The sequence below is a fragment of the Dendropsophus ebraccatus genome, chromosome 2 (assembly GCF_027789765.1).
Source record: "Dendropsophus ebraccatus isolate aDenEbr1 chromosome 2, aDenEbr1.pat, whole genome shotgun sequence".
Taxonomy (NCBI): Eukaryota; Metazoa; Chordata; class Amphibia; order Anura; family Hylidae; genus Dendropsophus; species Dendropsophus ebraccatus.
Genome location: NC_091455.1, coordinates 11153384 through 11172942, shown reverse-complemented (window position 1 = coordinate 11172942; position 19559 = coordinate 11153384). Strand labels below are relative to the sequence as shown.

At 45.5% G+C, this 19559-nt stretch overlaps 1 protein-coding gene across 6 annotated transcripts in view; it reads right to left on the bottom strand.

The window, feature by feature from the left end:
* Positions 1–1593: 1593 nt before the first annotated feature.
* The window catches only part of PTP4A3 (protein tyrosine phosphatase 4A3), a 68747-nt gene continuing 50781 nt past the window's right edge, over positions 1594–19559 (bottom strand). For all 6 annotated transcript variants that reach the window (XM_069957032.1, XM_069957028.1, XM_069957030.1 and 3 more), the window contains 5 exons: positions 11243–11880; positions 8709–8801; positions 5042–5172; positions 3712–3786; positions 1594–3305 (listed from right to left, as the gene is read on the bottom strand). In XM_069957032.1, the coding sequence (XP_069813133.1) occupies positions 3188–3305; positions 3712–3786; positions 5042–5172; positions 8709–8801; positions 11243–11347 (522 nt within the window). In that variant the 5' untranslated portion in view covers positions 11348–11880 and the 3' untranslated portion in view covers positions 1594–3187. The remainder of the gene's footprint in view (positions 3306–3711; positions 3787–5041; positions 5173–8708; positions 8802–11242; positions 11881–19559) is intronic.

Genomic DNA, 19559 nt, shown 5'->3' with positions numbered 1-19559 from the left:
GTTCTGTAATGTACTGTAGTGATTATACTGAGCACTTAGTGTAATAAATGAGTATTGTAGGTAATTATTAATGGCTGCCGGAACCAATTAATCACATTTACATTATTTCCTATGGGAAGACACTGCTCGGTTCTCGAACTGCCTTCCGGAACCAATTAAGTTCGAGAACCGAGGTACCACTGTGTATATATATATATATATATATATATATATATATATATATATATATATATATATATATATATATATATATGTCACACACACACTGCAGGGAAATGTAACACTTGCTGCCAGGTTCCTCACATTGTGGCTGATCACTGTGGGTATACCAAGACAACATGGATAACACAACCTCCCATACTGTATTCCTGTTGGGGTGCAATTTGCTTGGTACGAGCTTCTATCGAAATTAAAGGGACTATCAGCAGGTTAGGGCAACAGATCTTTATAGGGGACATAAAGGTCTTATTAGGGAGTCCCAGATGCAGCACCTTACTCCTCAGGGCATTAATATGGCAGCTTTGATGAGATCACTACAATATACTGTTCCCATGTAGATGCATGCAGCTACCAGGAGGTGGCACTGTAGAGAAAGTTTTTCCTTCTAGAAATTAGCTCTTTCTCCCATTGAGCATTGCCTGGCTTGTAAGACTTTATAGTTTGGTGGTCTCAGGGATGGGGAATCTCCAGTCCTCCAGCTGTTGCAAAACCATAGATCCCATCATGTCTGGGCGGCCAAAGCTTTAGCTCTCCAGGCACGATGGAAATTGTAGTTTTGCAGCAGCTGAAGGCCGCTGGTTCCCTATCTCTATCCTAATAGGAGATGCACCACTATCTATCCCAAACAGAAAGCCTCTAACTAGCCAGCCAGCAACCTGCTCTGTACCCGTGAGGGGCAAGGTCTGCCTACAGATGGGTAACCTCTCCTTCTGGGGGAGATTCTGGCTTGGCATATAAATCTCTTTAAAAATCTCCAGTCTTTCAGTACTTATGAGCTGCTGTATGTCCTGCAGGAAGTGGTGTATTCCCTCCAGTCTGGCACCGTGCTCTCTGCTGCCACCTCTGTCCATGTCAGGAACTGTCCAGAGCAGCAGCAAATCCCCATAGAAAACACGATTGTCGTCTGTTATATGTAATTTCTTTGATGATTACTATGTTCTATGTTTTAGATATATAGATCTCCTGCTATTCTATATACGTTGTTTCTGTCTTGTTGTACCTAGGTTATAGCACAAATATCTTTGAGGCAACTTTAATATGATGTTGTAATTCTGACATTTTTTATATAAAAAATTAATAAAAAGATTGAAACAGAAAACCTCTCCTGCTCTGGACAGTTCCTGACATGGACAGAGGTGGCAGCAGAGAGACTGGAAAAAATACACTACTTCCTGCAGGACATACAGCAGCTGATAAGAACTGGAAGACCGGATATTTTTATAGAAGAAACATACAAGTAAACTACAAACCAGTTGATTTAAAACAAAAAAGGTCCTGTAAATTTGCCTGGAGTACCCCTTTAAGAATCATACAAAACACAATAAAAACTGTTCTAATAATAAAATAATAAAAAAAAAAAGAAACACTCAGATCTCTCAGTTTAATAATAAACTCCAGTGCCATTTTATTTTATTCCGAAATCTCCAATATATGGGCATAATTCAAAAGTGTTAAAGACAGAAAACTCCATGATCGGGCACAAACGCTGTCATAGAAGAATTTGTGTTTTTTTTTGTATATACACCCATTCCTCGACCAACACAAAATCCTCGAGTCAGCGTTTTTTTTTTTTTTTTTTTTTACAGAACACAATTTGTCAGTGAAACACGTGTATAAAAGCCACTCTGTTACATACGGCTTCACAACCAATTTCATCTACCTAGATCGGCTCGATGCTTAAAAATTGAAAAAAAAAATAATAAAATTCAGCACTGAGCTCTCTGACACTCATCCGAATTGCGTGCGCGGTGATGAGACCTGTGTGAGCCGACGGCTGTAGCATAACCCTCTGCAGGAAGAGGTAGATTTGACCTGTAAAGACAAGTGCTATACGAAGCAGGTGCTGCAGACTTTACGGCTATGGAACCACCGTCAGAATTTATTTTTTATATATATACTTTCATAGGAAAAAGGACGACTTTCTTTAAGTTACCCTTCGAGTTTATACAGTCATTAAGGAACCGTTTCCACCCCTCCCTCCAAAAAAAGTAGTTCGATAGACAAAAAAAAAAAAAAAAGTCAATGTAACAGACGTTTGTACATGTGAGTCACAATCTCATATCACGGTTTAAAGTTTTTGTAGTTTTTTTTTTTTTTAGTTATCACAGATACTTATCAGACCCTACAACCACCCCCCCCCCCCCGCTTGCTTACCATACCCGCCCCCTTTCCGCCTGTGATTTCACAGCTACTGTGACCCATTGTACCAATAAACGTTCGGTCAGCTAGCTCACATTTGTACAGGATGTGAAAAAAAAAAAATTGGGGGATTTTTTAATTTTACAAACGCTATGCTGGGAATCCCAAGAGAGATAGGTGAAACGAGACGCGGTTTGAGCAGATGCCAAATCCACAATTTTTTTTTTTTTCATACCCTCTGCTGGGGTGGCTGGCGGCACTTTTTATGAAATGATGGTCTGGTGATAATAGATGATGTATAGCAGTGTCCGCCCATCCCAGTCGGTAGGTCTTTAGCTGTTGCAAAACTACAACTCCCAGCATGCCCTGACAGCCTTCGGCTGTCAGGGCATGCTGAGAGTTGTAGTTTTGCAATGTGCCGGAGTCACCGGTTGGGGAGCGTTGCTGTATAAGGCATGAATGTGTTCTTGTACACTTCCTATGGTGTCTCAGACAAGACACTTTTAATGCAAAAAAAAAAAAATTATACATATGTTGTACCAAAAGTCAAAATAAATCCACATAGTCTGTATCTGCTGGTATGCAATATATCCGGCTTCCTATACTGTAGCCCAATGTGGCTGGTATCTACTATTGCTGTAACTTCTAGCAAGACTATGTTTTTTTTTTGTTTTTTTTTTTTAAAGATGGAAAAAAATAAATTCATAAGTTGTCGGACGTTGGTTGGAGGAAGCCGCTGACTTCATAGTAGAAGCTCGTGTTACGCAGGAAGGGGGGTGGGGGCAGGGCGGGGGGTGTGTGTGTGTGCTTTGGCAATAAGTCTCGGCATTTACATGATGCAGCACTTGTTTTTGTGGTTGTGGGGGTCTTTGAACCGTAGTCTCTGCTTTGGCCGGTATTTTTCCAGGTAGGTCAGCTGCTTGCTGTTGATGGCGCCTCTGCGCTTTCTGCAAGGGGAAAAAAAAACACGGCAGGTCAGATTAGGAATATCGTGTACAGGGGCAGCGGGGGCGGGGGATGATGGTAAGGAACATCCTGACGCCTGGGTAATCTGGCTAAGGGCGCTGATCTTGTTAGTCGCTTAGCACATCCACAGCCTGAAGGAGATCACAAAGTTACTGTTTTCACTAGGTTTCATAGTATTAATAAATTAATATCTCCTTTGACTCCTTTCTATGGCGATTTGCTGCTGCTCTGGACAGTTCCGGACATGGAGGGGGGAGGAGTTTTTTTGGGGGAGAAGGTAGAGGCCCAGCACACTAAAGGCCCAAGGGCAGTCAGGAGAATATGGTAAGAGAAGAGCGGGTGAGAAGATATAGGACAAACTAGAGGCATACAAGGCAAAACACTTACTGCCGGATAAACTGAATGGCATCTTCATACTTCATCCCGCTCTCGATGAGCGCCAGAGCGACCAGGACGGGAGCCCTGAGAAACACAACAGTAATATCCATTGTTAGGCTTGAACTATAGAGTGTTACCATCTCCTCTTCCCTCCCTGCATACAGTATATAGGAGCCACCGCCCCACACCGGAGGTCACTCCTGGCCCTAAACGCTCCCTGAAGAAGAGCTCTGGATCAACGCCGCAGGATCTGCGCAGGGCTCACCATGACCCCGTGGACTCTGATTCAATTCCCAGATGTTCTGGCAGAAAGCCTGAGAATCGCAGTCATCTGTCCGGCCAAAGTAAAGCACCGCGCCCCAGAAGAGAATCCCGTCTGCTGGGCCAGAGACGTGAAGGATGGACCCAGAGGGATCGTACATTATCCTCGCACAGAGATCTCCCCTCCGAGGTGTCACTGACGGGATACTGGGGGCTGTAGCTCAGCAGATAAGCCCTGGCACGTCTCCACACCGCATGCAGGCTCCGGATCAGGGGAAACCACTGCCGCAATACAGAACACTAAGCAGCAGCCGCAGCCAGTCAAGAAGAGTTAGGACTATCGGCAGGGGCTAAGGGGTTAAGTCAATCTGGCTGCTCTTACTTATCACATCCATAACCGGAGATCTCAATGATCATATAGAAAAATAATCGTTCTCAATTTGTGTTTTAGTATATGCAATGTAAAAAGCTTTAACACATTAATAAGCAGGCTAGCTATTGTTGGATCTTAAAGGGGTACTCCGGCAAAAATCTTTTTCTTTCAAGTGAACAGGTTCCAGCAAGTGCCAGAGATTTATTTACTCTTATTAAAAAAATTTCCAGCCTTGCTGCAGGACATACAGCAGCTAATAAGTACTAGAAGTGGTGTATCCTCTTCAGTCTAACACAGTGCTCTCTGCTGCCCCCTCTGTCCATGTCAGGAACTGTCCAGAGCAGCAGCAAATCCCCATAGAAAACTTCTCCTGCTCTGGACAGTTCCTAACATGGACAGAGGTGGCAGCAGAGAGCACTGTGTCAGACTGGAGAGAATACACCACTTCCTGCAGGACACACAGCAGCTGATAAGTACTGGAAGACTAGAGATTTTTAATAGGAGTAAATTACAAATCTGTAAAACTTTCTGAGACCAGTTGATTTGAAAGACGATTTTCGTCAGAGTCCCCCTTTCATATCGCTCTATCATCTGTTGTGGAACAGGTTGTGTAGAGCAGTATATCTCAGCACAGATTAACATAAGGATTAACAGACCCGTTAACAGCAACTTACTGATGGTTTCCAGAAAGGGACAAGTGCTCACCTGCCCAGTCCGGCCACGCAGTGCACAGCCACACAGCAGCCTGGATCTTCACAGAATTTTGCCTTCAGCAAGTTGAGCCAATCATCCACAATCTTGTTGGGAGGTGGTGCGCCATCATCAAAAGGCCAATCCTGAAAATCAGAGGGAATATTCAGTACAAACCCATCATCACATACAGGATCTACTACTATTTACACCACCATGGCAAGTGTCTTAGAAGGTATAGTCAACAACCATCAGCCTGGGCGCTACCCCGACCCTCTAAGAGGCTGTATAGGATCAGAAAAACATTGCTAATAAAAGGCACAGGCACGATGGGAGTTGTAGTCTTGAAACTACCCCCCTACCCCCTTCAGACAAGGCAGGACTATGTCTCATCGCTGCAGCTTTGGTCTCCACCTTATGGCAACAACTAAAGTGCAATAAAATGCAAGATGACTGATGTCTATTGGTATGAGAGCATGCAGCGCCCCCTGTGGTTGATGCTATAGCATACTACTATAGTGTTCCTAGAACTGACTCAATGGTGGACCCCTGATAGCAGACCCCCACCCTCTCCTGCCCCAGGTAATGCCCCCGCTGCAGCTCTGCCAGCACTCTCCTCAGAGGACTATTATAAGCCGTATATATCGCTCTGCTATTTATAACCTCCTGTAAACACCAGCCGCTGAGGAAGAGAGGAAGCCATGTTATTCAGCTCTCAGCCGTCTGGTAGCCCCCCGGACCCTGACATGTATTGGGACTGGGAGGGTCCGCTGGTGAGGAGATGATTTGGAGGATTAGTGAGCGGCGGAGGCTGTGGCCCAACAAAGGATCAGCGAGCGGGAGGCATCGACTCTTCCTGGAACTCCTGTATATAGAAGGGCAACAGACTGGAAAATCAGCCATCAGCACACAGGCTGGCACTGCCAAGTATGCCATCCAGGAATCTGTGCACAGCCCGATACTGAGGTCTGCAGAGCCTGCAGCTGTACAGGGGTTACTAAACTACAACCCCCATCATCCTCCAAGTGTCTCCGTACCTAGATAAACTGCCAGTGTTCTCCAACACATGGCTGCAAAACTAAAACTACAGTCTTCGCCAACCTGTGGCTCTCCAGCTGCTGCTAAACTACAACTCTTCAGTAGTCAGGGCATGATGGGAGTTGTAGTTTTGCAACAGCTGGAGAATGCTCATCTATATTATAATGTTAGGACCCCAGCACCTCTGTCCTGAGTGGCAGACCTTGGCATCCTCAAGGGGTGATATGGGGCTGGGCTATGGATGCCCCTAGGCTGGAGAGGTGTTTGTAATGGAAAATACACCGGCTGCTGAGCATCTCATGGGTGAAATTGGCAGCACTGTCACTAACGTTACAGAATATGCATAATATTATATATATATATATATATATATATATATATATATATATATATATATATATATATATATATATATATATACACACACACACACACACACACACACACGTTATATAGGGGTGTAAGGGTCTGTGACTCCAAACAGAAGCGTCATGTAGAATCTCCACTGCTCTGTCCTTCAGCTATTTCCAGCAAACTGAAATCAGGTTACTTATCTATGAGCCGTGCAGGACTGGCGGAAGAGACGCGTCTATGTGCGAGGACACAAAACATCATGACAACAACTTTGCAGAACAAAACCAACAAACTCCTTCAGACCATGAGCTCCACATCCTCTGTAGGAGCTTAAAAATGCCCCCCCCCCCCCAACATCACATGATATCAGCTGCTCCTCTTATAACGCTCCAGTACCAATTATATAATATGGGACCAGTATCACAAGTTCCCCTTATAACGCTCTGATACTGCTTATATAATATAGGACCAGTATCACAAGTTCCCCTTATAACCAGGGCTGTGGATTCTGTAAGCCACAGCTCAGACTCCTGCTCCTTCATAAATGGCCGGTCATACACCAGGGGAGTTATTTATCACACTGGCTCAGCAGCTTCTCCCTAATAAATAAAGGAATACTGTATATAAAAGCAGCTTCTCCTGTGTGTGCAGTGGATGCAGCCAGTCTTCAGCCTCCATGTCCTGAACTACTCACAACTAGACTAAATGGAGCAGGTGGTCTTTTCCTGCTGACAATCTTCTTTGTTTCTAACTAAATATTCACCATACACACAGAAACACTGCTAACAATGCCAGATCCCTGTAATATTGAGGTCCGCCATAGTGATATAGAAAGGGGTCACACAATAGCACACACACACACACACACACACACACAGCCTGCTGCAGCTATAGCACACTAAAGAAAAACGCACAATCTTCTCCCAGAGAGAAAACCCCACACTGAGGACAGAGGTTACAGGTACACTACTTATGTCTTCTCCTCTATATTACACAGGATATCTTCATATTACACTGCTGCTCATATACAGTCATCAGCATCCAGGAAGAGAACAGCACAGATCTCCCCCCACACAATGGACTCTTCCAGCTCAGAAACAAACTGCCAAATAGTGACCGACAACTTTTCCCTGACCACCCTTATGTAATAGGGCCAGTGTCCTAATACTGATATATTCCCCGACCACCCTTATCTAATAGGGCCAGTGTCCTATTACTGATATATTCACCCTGACCACCCTTATGTAATAGGGCCAGTGTCCTATTACTGATATATTTCCCGACCCCCCTTATGTAATAGGGACAGTGTCCTATTACTGATCTATTCCCCGACCACCCTTATGTAATAGCGCCAGTGTCCTATTACTGATATATTCCCCGACCACCCTTATGTAATAGGGCCAGTGTCCTATTACTGATATACTCCCCGACCACCCTTATGTAATAGAACCAGTGTCCTATTACTGATATATTCCCCGACCACCCTTATGTAATAGGGCCAGTGTCCTATTACTGATATATTCCCCGACCACCCTTATATAATAGGGCCAGTGTCCTATTACTGATATATTCCCCGACCACCCTTATGTAATAGGGACAGTGTCCTATTGCTGATATATTCCCCGACCACCCTTATGTAATAGGGACAGTGTCCTATTACTGATATATTCCCCGACCACCCTTATGTAATAGGGACAGTGTCCTATTACTGATATATTCCCCAACCCCCCTTATCTAATAGGGCCAGTGTCCTATTACTGATATATTCCCCGACCACCCTTATGTAATAGGGACAGTGTCCTATTACTGATATATTCCCCGACCACCCTTATGCAATAGGGCCAGTGTCCTATTAGAATGTTGCTCACATTATATATTCATGAGCAAAACTTGTAAAATTCATTTCAAAATTCAATTCTACATTTTCTTAAGATTTTTTTTTTAAAGCTGGAGTCGGAGTCGGTACATTTTTTTTCCGACTCCAACCAAAACTAGCTCCGACTCTACAGCCCTGCTTATAACGCTCCAATACTGATGATATAATATGGGACTAGTATCACAAGTTCCTCTTATAACGCTCCAGTACTAATTATATGACGTGACTGATATCAGCCGCTCCTCTTATAACGCTCCAATACTTATATATGACTGATACCAGCTGCTCCTCCTATTGGTCACATGATATAAATCAGTACTGGAACGTGATATCAGCCTCTCGCTTATCTTATAATGTTCCTGGACTATTATAAGCACTGATGTTCGGGTTAGTGCTCCTTTATGTTGATCTTACCATGACAGTGATTCCATCCTTCTCCAGAGGAGTCTTATCGTAGGTCACTTCACACACTCTCACCACCGTGGTGGCCCCGTACTTCTTCAGATCCTAGGAAGAGAACAGAAGAGAAGGTAAGGGGGATCAATGCTCTGTGGGCTTAGATACACACAGGCCTTCTATACCACCCTGAGCACTCTAAACCCTGCTTTGGGGCTTAGATACAGTCAGGCCTTCTACATCCCCCTAAGCACTCTGATCCCTGCTCTGGGCGCTTAGATACAGGGAGGCCTTCTATATCACACTATAACCATCAGAAGTGACAAAGTAAAAGTATAAGCTGTAACACAAGGGAACTCTAGGGAACCACTATACCAGTATCGGTGGGACTGGATGACTACTGTGTATGCAGGTTCCCAATGTTATAAATGGTTTAGAGGGAAGGAATGGGCCTGCTGGATTTCTCCTCTCTCCCCATCTAATTGTGGGTCACTCCCTTTTCTCCATTTATAACACATGGGAGGAACGGCTGTACCTCCGCTTATATCATACAAGTATCACACACCTTCACCTGCCATTCATCCAGAGTCTCCCGTGCACGCTCATCAATGACAGAAGAGAAAGCCGCTGCCGGACTCCTTCACGCTCATCAATGACAGGAGAGAAAGCCGCTGCCGGACTCCTTCACGCTCATCAATGACAGGAGAGAAAGCCGCTGCTGGACTCCTTCACGCTCATCAATGACAGGAGAGAAAGCCGCTGCCGGACTCCTTCACGCTCATCAATGACAGGAGAGAAAGCCGCTGCTGGACTCCTTCACGCTCATCAATGACAGGAGAGAAAGCCGCTGCTGGACTCCTTTAGTGTCGTCTAACCTCTAGGGACAGCAGCTTCATATGGGGTCCCATACTACACTGTATATCTCACCTCCCATGATGCCCAGAAGAGGAGGAGAGCAGGGTGACGCGGGCAATTTGCATGTACAAAAAAGCTGGATTATACATGCAAATCGCTGAGTCCGGCTCACAACACAATGACCAAGCCAATTCCTGTATGCAATATGGTGGTGGGGGTGTATGTGTGTATATATACACATGATACCCTAGATGTGGACCTGAGGCGTATAACCCGCAGAGACGTATTTCTTCTCCCAGCTGAGGGTTGGATACAATGTATCAGTGCAGGTGAAATGTATCAAATACCCTGAACTATAAAATATAAAGGATTATTCCATGTTATAGAACAGGACGCGCTAGTACTTTGTGACAGGAGAGATTGTTGGGGGTCCGAAGCTCATCAAGTGATGGCATATTCTATCCCATTGCTTTATAACAATGGGGCACCCCCCCTTACGTCTAAGAACAGTTGTAGCAAACCCTCAGCTGTGAGAAGAACGGAGTCTGTATAAGTGGTAGTAATAGTAGTGTGCTGATTCCTTTAGGTACATGACAACCTGATAAAGCAAAGGGTATCAGAATATATAGCAAGATCTGAGATGGTGCACCTAAAGGGGTTATCCAGGCTTTAAAGGGCAACCACAAGAGTTTTGAGAGCTTTGGATGTGACTGGAGTAACCGTAAAGTGTTTGCTGTGTGCTGAGCTGAGCTGTGAAGTTTGTTGTGTCTCTGTAATCCCGCTGGGCTGCACGGGGTTAATCAGCACAGTAAACACGGTGAGATTAATGGCCTGAAGTTCGGCCATGGTCGGATGATAATTCAGGCTCTTATTGTGCTCTCCAAATCCCATTTATTTTTAGTCCTCATCAGTTAAGGTTCCCAAACATCCAATAAAGTGGAGCGCTGTGTTTGGACGGGATCCACCCCCTGCTAACTGCTGCCCAGGGATTTCACATGATGGCGGTTTACGTAGAATCCACTAAAATAGCTCAACGCTGCCCGCTGCCAAGTCCCCGGCTGTACACATGGCGACAAGTGCAGCGTGTAAACAATAGACCTCACAGGACCGGGGATGGTGCAGAAGCATAAAGAAGAACTCCGCAGAACCGCAGCTATAACTGACCTAACTATCAGGAGTTATACTGCAGAGCTGCACTCACTATTTTGCTGGTGGGGTCACTGTGTACATACATTACAGATCCTGAGTTACATCCTGTATTATACTCCGGAGCTGCACTCACTATTCTGCTGGTGGGGTCACTGTGTACATACATTACTGATCCTGAGTTACATCCTATATTATACTCCAGAGCTGCACTCACTATTCTGCTGGTAAGGTCACTGTGTACATACATTACTGATCCTGAGTTACATCCTGTATTATACTCCGGAGCTGCACTCACTATTCTGCTGGTGGGGTCACTGTGTACATACATTACTGATCCTGAGTTACATCCTATATTATACTCCAGAGCTGCACTCACTATTCTGCTATGACTTTTACATGTTTACATGGTAGGCCAGAAGACTATACATTGTCTCTCTCCTCTCTCCCCCCTGCAGCAGGATCCCCCCCCACCCCTCGTTGTTCTGGCTGCAGCAGGATCCTCCCCCCCGTTGTCTCGGCTGCAGCAGGACCCAGCACACTCTACTCACCTCTATGAAGGTGTTCATGGTAGCGTTTGTGGGGTTGTGGGTGATGAGGAAGCGCATGTTCTTGTAGCAGACTTCCACTGGAGCCGGGCGATTAATCCGAGCCATGACGAGATACAAAGTAGGAGATAAAAACGTACAAAAAACGCAACACAAATATTGTGCAAAATATCTAAAAAAGACCCCGAACCAGTAAAGGGGTTGGGAGGCTGTACAGGAGCGTCTCGCAGGGACCACCCGCCCGTATACAAGGCTCCGGATCAGTATCCAAATGTTCTTCACACTTAAGATCCAAGACTTTTCCCCTTCCGTATAGTAGAAAAAAGAAAAAAAAATCTGCGATCAGTCCTGGCAGTTCCGAGGCAAATCAGCTGATCCTTTTGGACCAATCACGTTACCCCATCTGGATATACTGTGAATTTTACAGCCGGGACGGACTGTGATGGGAGAACAGGGTTCCGGAGACACAAGAGTCTTCTGCTGGAGGAGATCTGAGCGCAGAGGCCTCTAATGGTGTGCGCTGACCGCGACCCGGCTCCTGAGCAGCAGGCAGGGCATGGAATTCATGCGGAGAGATGGTGTTGGGCGTGACAGTATTCAAAGGTATTTTTCAGCAGCTCCATATATCTCCGACGTCAGAGCTGGAAAAAAAACAGAGACAAATGTTAGATTAGGGGTCATTGTCCAATTCTTATTATAAGGTATTAACACAGCAGGCTGGAAAGCAAGATGTAAAGAAGGGATTGTATGAGTGTTATACTGACATCTAGTGGTCATCCAGGATTACTACATTTAAAGTAAAAATTTCATGCGCATGCGACGGTAGGGCGAGTCACAACTTACCATCTATGCTTCCAGGATTTACAATTTTATTTTTTTTTGGTGCAGAAGGTCAAAGAGGCGTGTCCGGGCTCCTAAAGTGCTAAAAGTGTAGCACCTCCTCCTCCCATCACAGTTTTCAAAACTTTCTTACTGTGCATAAAAATTGCGAACAGGTGTCAGATTTAGACGCAGGACTGCTTCAAGCTGACTATCATCTGTAGCGGTACTCCAGAGGGAAAAAGAAATAAAATCAACCGGTGTCAAAAAGTTATACTTTATTACTTCTATTTTTAAAAATCTTTAGTCGTCCAGTACTTATCAGCTGCTGTATGTCCTGTAGGAGGTGGTGTATTCTCTCCAGTCTGACACAGTGCTCTCTGCTGTCACCTCTGTCCATGTCAGGAACTGTCCAGAGCAGGAGAGGTTTTCTATGGGGATTTGCTGCTGGGGGACAGAGGTGGCAGCAGAGAACACTGTGTCTGACTGGAGGGAATACACCACTTCCTGCAGGGCATACAGCAGCTGATAAGTACTTGAAAACTGGAGATTTTTTTAAATAGAAGTAAATGTACAAATCTGTATAACTGTCCCCAGTTGATATTTTATTTCTCTCCCTTTAGGCAGGGATAGGGATGGGATTTGGAGCAAGGCACTGGAGCTTGGGACCACCTCTGACACTTTGCACCACAAAATTAAGACAATTTAAGTTATGGAAGCACAGACAGATATATGAAAGGTACCAAGTGCAGTGATAGCTCTAACAGCTATCTGGCAGCGTCCGCAGACTTCTTATCCCAATGTAAACTGTACATATAGTGTATAGTTTTAATATACGCTCCCGAGCTATAGTTCCATTTGTACAAGGTGCCACCCTCCATTGCGTGCCCCATGAAGAGTAACCTTCCCTTACAGGGCACCATATGGCAGCACATTACAGGCACAGTTACTCTCCTATAAGCAAACATGAGCTGCTTCATGCCAAGGCACACCCCCACCAGCCAGCCAATGTTCTGAGCTGTAACCAGGCCTTGGTATATACAAAGAGAAGAATACAATTCCTTTTCCCCAACACAAGATGGCGGCACAATAGAGGCGCCCTAACTAATACACAAACCCCTGCAACCAGAAACACGGGGCTCTCCTAGCATTGAAAGGAGTGGTTACCTTATAATACTGTTGCTGTGATCGGATTAGGGGGACAAAAAAAAAATTCGGTTTAGTTTCCATCACTGGGTAAGACCATCCTATAAATATCCCTAGAAGTCTAATACTCCAGAAGCTATAGGGGTTGTTCACTTAATTTGACTTCCAAATCAACTGGTGCCATAACATGCCAGATATTTGTAATTTACTTCTATTAAAATAAAAATCTCCAGTCTTCCAGTACTTATCAGCTGCTGTATGTCCTGCAGGAAGTGGTGTGTTCTCTCCAGTCTGATTTTTTAATAGAAGTAAATTACAAATCTCTGGCACTTTCTGGCACCAGTTGATTTGATTGATAGAAATTTTTTTGGTGAACTTGAACAACCCCTTTAAGGCCTTGGTGTCCGATGGCACAGTGTGGCGGTGAGGTGCTATAGATCTAGTGGGGTGTGCTTAAGTCTCAGGGCTTGTGGATGGTTTCCCCTCCACTTGGCTCAGCGCTCTTCTCCAGCCCCGTGGATAAGAAGGTCAGGATGGCGGCCGTGGCCCGGCTCATTGAAGTAAACGCGGCTTCCGATGAAGCCTCTATATTTAGCCGCGTGTCGATCACATGGAAGCCCCGGGGTGAGAAGCACAAAGCACATGTTTATCAGATGACGGGTAAGTCAAGGGGGTGAAGGCAGAACAATAGGAGGATACCACCCAAGGTGACATCATTGTGGAAGCGACAGGTCCCACGTGCTATCCTATATATAGAGCATATCCTATACAATGACCACTGACTAAACCCGTACAGCAGGAAAGCGTGTGTCACTGGTCTCTGTTTCCCATCATCTGCTGACCCAGAAGGGTTGTCATAGTGCACAGGGTACTTAGCAATGACGTCTTGGGCGTCTGTTTACCTGATGGATTAGGCTGGGGAACCTTCAGTGCTACAGCAGTTGTAAAACTACAATTACCATCATGGAAAGTTGCCCATCAATGGGTTAGGGGTGTCACACTGGTGGACAAGCTTTATTGGCCCAATGTACTTTGGTCAAGAATCTAGAGGTAAGAAGATGCTAAGCTGTATCTGGATGGGACAGAAGTGTCAGAGGCCTGTTCCCCCTGGAAGAGGAGCTGTGGGATAGTTGTCCTTGGTTTAAGAGTAACTTGGTTTAAGAGCTCACAGTTTTTCAAAATCGTGACTTGGTGTAAGAGCATTGCTTTGGTGTAAGAGCTCCCTGTACTGGGTGGGAGGGGGAGTGGGGGAGGGGCATGGTCTGCATAGCGGGGTCTAAAGCCCTGTACTCTGACCCAAGGGGTCTCCCTCACCTTCCAAATCATAGCAGATCCACTTCAGGCTGGGGCTTACATCAGGGGACAGGACTGTGGAGGTAATCTCTCCATAGCTGTAACCCCTCTCTCCCCGGGCAGAGAGTGATGCATGTATGTGCCCACATCTGCCCTGCTCAGTCCTTCATGCTCCCTGCAGTCTGTCAGCCCTTGTGTTTCCCATCCTCTCCATTACTGTACAGTAACTTATAATATCACAGATTCTGCTGTTTCTGAATGTTTGTTTCATCTGTTTTACATGTTATTTTGAAAAAAATATAATTATATTTGGGGTGTGGAACAGATTGTCTGCATTTCTCTGATTTCTTATGGGAATTTGCTTTGGTTTGAGTGGATTTGGATTACAAGCGCCGTCCCGGAACGAATTATGCTCCTAATCCAAGGCACCACTGTATTTGTGTATAATAAATATATATATTTATTACACACACAAACATACATACACACAATATATATTTGTAATAATGGATGGCAATTGAAAAACTGCATCCGTTTTTAATCCGTTTTTTTTTTTTTTTTTTGCAAGAGACAGATGAACAAAATAGATTGCATAAATGCAGTGTGAACCCGGTCTTATTCAGCTCACAAGTCGGGGACACGTCCCTATTGTCACGTGTCTCACTATTCAGGTAGACAGCAAGCCGCTCCCTGTGTGTACAGTGACATCATGTTATCATAAGCTATAATAGCCAGCATTATAATTTCTCATCTCCCACGGGAACACACCCGGTGCCAGGATACAGGCTGTGAAGATACCTGCAATGGCTCCCCAGGCCGACAGCTACTGCTTCAATCCTCCTCACACATATGCATGCTCAGTCCAACCGAGTGTGCACTTGTTCTGGGTGGTGGAAGCTGCCGCCAGTCCCATCTGTGCCCTGTAGTTGGCCGGCCCCATCATGTGTATGGACACGTGTCTCCAGGGTATCTACCACCTCAGCCCTTGAGGAGCAGATACTACATGATGACCTACACGTTGAATCCCTCAGAACCTGCCCGGCCACATTTTCTGATCACATCAATGTCTGATCCTAGGAAATAGCAGCGGCTGCTTCCAGGCGTCTCCGCAGACTGACTGGAGGAGGAGGAGTATAGTACGGACATATTAAAGGGGTTGTTCACCAAAAAATTTTGTCTTTGAAATCAACTGGTGCCAGAGATTTGTAATTTACTTATGTGAAATCTGCAGCCTTCCAGTACTTATCAGCTGCTGTATGTCCTGCAGGAAGGGGTATTCCTTCCAGACTGGAGAGCAGGAAAGGTTTTCTATGGGGATTTGCTACTGCTCTGGACAGTTCCTAACATGGACAGAGGTGGCAGCAGAGAGCACTGTGTCATACTGGAGAGAGTACACCACTTCCTGCAGGACATACAGCACCTGATAAGTACTGGAAGACTGGAGATTTTTTAATAAAATTAAATTACAAGTCTCTGGCACTAGGTGATTTGAAAACATTTTTTTTGTGAACAACCCCTTTAAGAACAGAAGCCCTGCGGGTCCACACATCCCCAAGATACTGTCACGATGGGTTGTGACACACATGATAGTGCCAGGAATTGTGACTGTAAAAACACATCTGTGTTGCGTTCTTGTAGAAATCAGAGAGGCTTCTCTTGATTCCACAGATGTAGCAGAGTGGATCAGGGTATGACAGGCTTTCCATAGGACTGCACATAGCAGGACGGGCCATGGACTTTGTATACGGTGATCAGCGAGAGCACTACATGTAATAGATGTATAAACCTGGAAATCCCAAGTGAAGATGCAGCAGAGGTGAGTAAGTCACTTATCACTCTGGGGCCTTATTATCTGTACATAATAACATCCAGCACAGATAATGATGTAGGTTCGCCCAGCAGTCCCACGTAACAGGAACGCTAAGCTGAGGAACACATCTGCACGTACAGCGCCATTATGGACACTAGCCTTTGGCTGTCAGGACATGATGAGAGTTGTAGTTTCGCAACAACTGGAGACGATAGTAATCTGGCTCTGATCCCAGGTTCTGCTGCAGTCCTATGCAAGACCACAATATACACAACACTGGACAATGCAGCTGGGGGCGAGCAGTGGAGACAGCACAAGGATGGGCCCTAAGCTATGAGCGTATCTAGAGAAGTATCTAACAGTGATGTCCATGTATCTCCGGGCTGTGCTGCTCTCTATAGGACACGTCTGAGGTTACTTGTCAGGGAGGAAAGACACACCGGCCCTGGGGCCATGACGCTCCAGGGGTTCAGCACATTTCTTTATATTGGTTTAATAAATTATATAAATACAAATAGAACAGAACAACGTGAAGGAAGCGGCCGCCAGAAATGAATGTGCCGCCTATATAACAAAGATTTGCAGAACGGCTGACATACAGGGGAGGCCCAAAACAGATATAGCTCTATCAGCAGACGGCTTTCTCTCCAGTACATACACATACATAGACACACACAATATATATATATATATATATATATATATATATATATATATATATATATATATATATATATATACACACACACACACCACATGTCCCCATATCCACACTCATACAGCACAGCAGGGATGGTGTACAGTACCAGGGGGAGCTCACCACAGCACACTGATACAGCACAGCAGGGACAGTGTACGATATAGCAGCAGACTGTGTGCAGTTCTACATCTGACAGTAGGGGTCAACGGGGATGGTGATAGCAGACGGCCCTCTTGGAGCCTTGCCTGCACATTTACAAGTGGGGTTGGAGGCAGGTGATTGTCTTAATGTCCTGCATGCAGCTGCTCACCAAAGAACAGTGAAGGTAGGGGACAACAGCGACGGGCTAAAAAGAATTACAGCTGCATGCCCTCGTGTTCTGTGCAATTCAGCAAAACCTCTACTAGGTCTTATTTTCAGGAAAACAGTATATTATGCACAGGCAGGGGAAGAGGTCATGTGACCACCACCTCTATTACTGCAGTCATACATGATGCATTACTAACTATTTCAGGACCAAGTGGTGCAGATCATGTGCTCATATACTGCTGACTGCAACTCTGGAGGCTCCACTCTGGTTAGCGACCATCTGTACATGAGGATCAGATGGGAACAACATTACATTACTACACCACTGCAGATGTAACAGTAAATGGGGAGTGAATGTAAGCCTGACCTGCAATACACCCAAACATGCTGCCGATTATAACAATCCTGAGGGGTCGCATGTATACCGGTTGTACACATTCTGCAGCCAGAGGAAATCCACAGCAAGTGGGTCCTGTGTGATTTCAGCCCTTTAGGCCTGGGCTATATGGCGTGACACTCACTGATCGCTGCTCATGCTTCCATGCAGGTGTGGACTTTGCGGTGGATACACAGATTTACATGAGTCCTATGTGAGCGCAGGATATGGCCACACATGGAAATGTCCTTGGACAGACAGAAGGGGGGGGGGGGATTTTTCCTTCATATCAGCAGTCATCCAATACCTAGCCAGAGAAGGTTGACACCAGCGAGCAGCAGCTTGCATTCACCTGCACTCTTATCACAAGGTACATGGCGATAAATCTCTGGCTACAGGCAATGGCCGCTGCATAGTTTCCGGCACAATCACACTGCCGATGGCGACAACACGGGGTTGTGTGGCGTCATACACATGCGGCAGCTGCAATGTAGGGAATGCACCCTAAGGCCTGGGCTACGTACAACTCTCAGCTCCCAGTACACAGTAGAGACACTGGAGCTGTATGGAATGATGGAGGCTGCAGCCTAAATAGTTAAAGTTGGGGCCCCTTTGGACCCAGTCCCTGCTCAGGGGGACCCCTCCGTGCCGCCTCTATAGTGCAGCTCAGGGAAGTGGTTGTGCACTCGACCTGTACTCGCTCAGTGACGCTCAGACATTATGTAACGGTGTAATCCTGGTGATGTAGAAGAGTGCGGGGGGACAGCAGGTCACGGCATCCAGAACACTCTGCAGCCGTCTATACCATCGACTTTTCCAAACTGACACAATACAGGTGTTCATAGAATCTCTTTACACTGAGGGGAATCATTGGGATCTATCCTCCCAGTATACAGCAGGGTCCCCCAGCACACTGACATATACTGCTCTGGTTAATAGAACTTGTACTATATTCATTTAATATACCTGTAAATGCCGGGCTAAGGAGTCCAGTGGGCGGGCCTTATCAGAGATTGACAGAACACAGAGATAACGGTCAATCACTAAATACCTCCACTCATTGGACTCCTAAGAAGAGAATGAGCATACTGCTGGCAGAGCGGCCGGCTTCCTCATGGATTCCTAAAAATAGGGTTGTAGAAGTTACTTGAAAAGTTCTGATTGTGATAAAAAAATAAACTACTACATGGTGAAAGGCTGGGGCATGATGGGGGTTGTAGTTAGGCAATAACTGGAGAACATGGCTTTACAGAGAAAAGAAAATGACTGAAAATCTACAGACAAATCGTATTTCTACTGTATTCTCCTTTATAGGACAATATACACACCAAGATGCTTAAAAAAAGCCAAGAAAAGCCCTGAGGATTCAGAGCATTATACCAGCATGTAAAGCTCTGCCGGAGACCTCACAAAGCAGCTAAACCAAACAAACAAGCCTGCCGACACGTCCCTGGACATGGTTAAAAGAGAACGCTGATCTCACAGAACGTACAAAGTAAGACAGCCAATGTGACCACGGTGATGTGCGTATGACATGGGGGGTATAAACACATATATACTGTATACACATCAGAGCGCGCAATGCTACACACCACACAGGACTACAAGGTAACAAATCCGAACGGCAACATTGTCCAAACAGTAATCCTGTATGTGTCACCTGTAGACGGCCCTGACCCCTGAGCGCAAACACCACGGCGGTGTATAGAGAGATATCCTGACCCCAGGATCCGTCCTGCTCCAACCAGCACACATATATCCAGCCAGACCCCCACAATGCTATACTATATGCTCCATCCATGTATATAGCCTCCACAATGCTATACTATATGCTGCTCCATCCATGTATATAGCCTACACAATACTA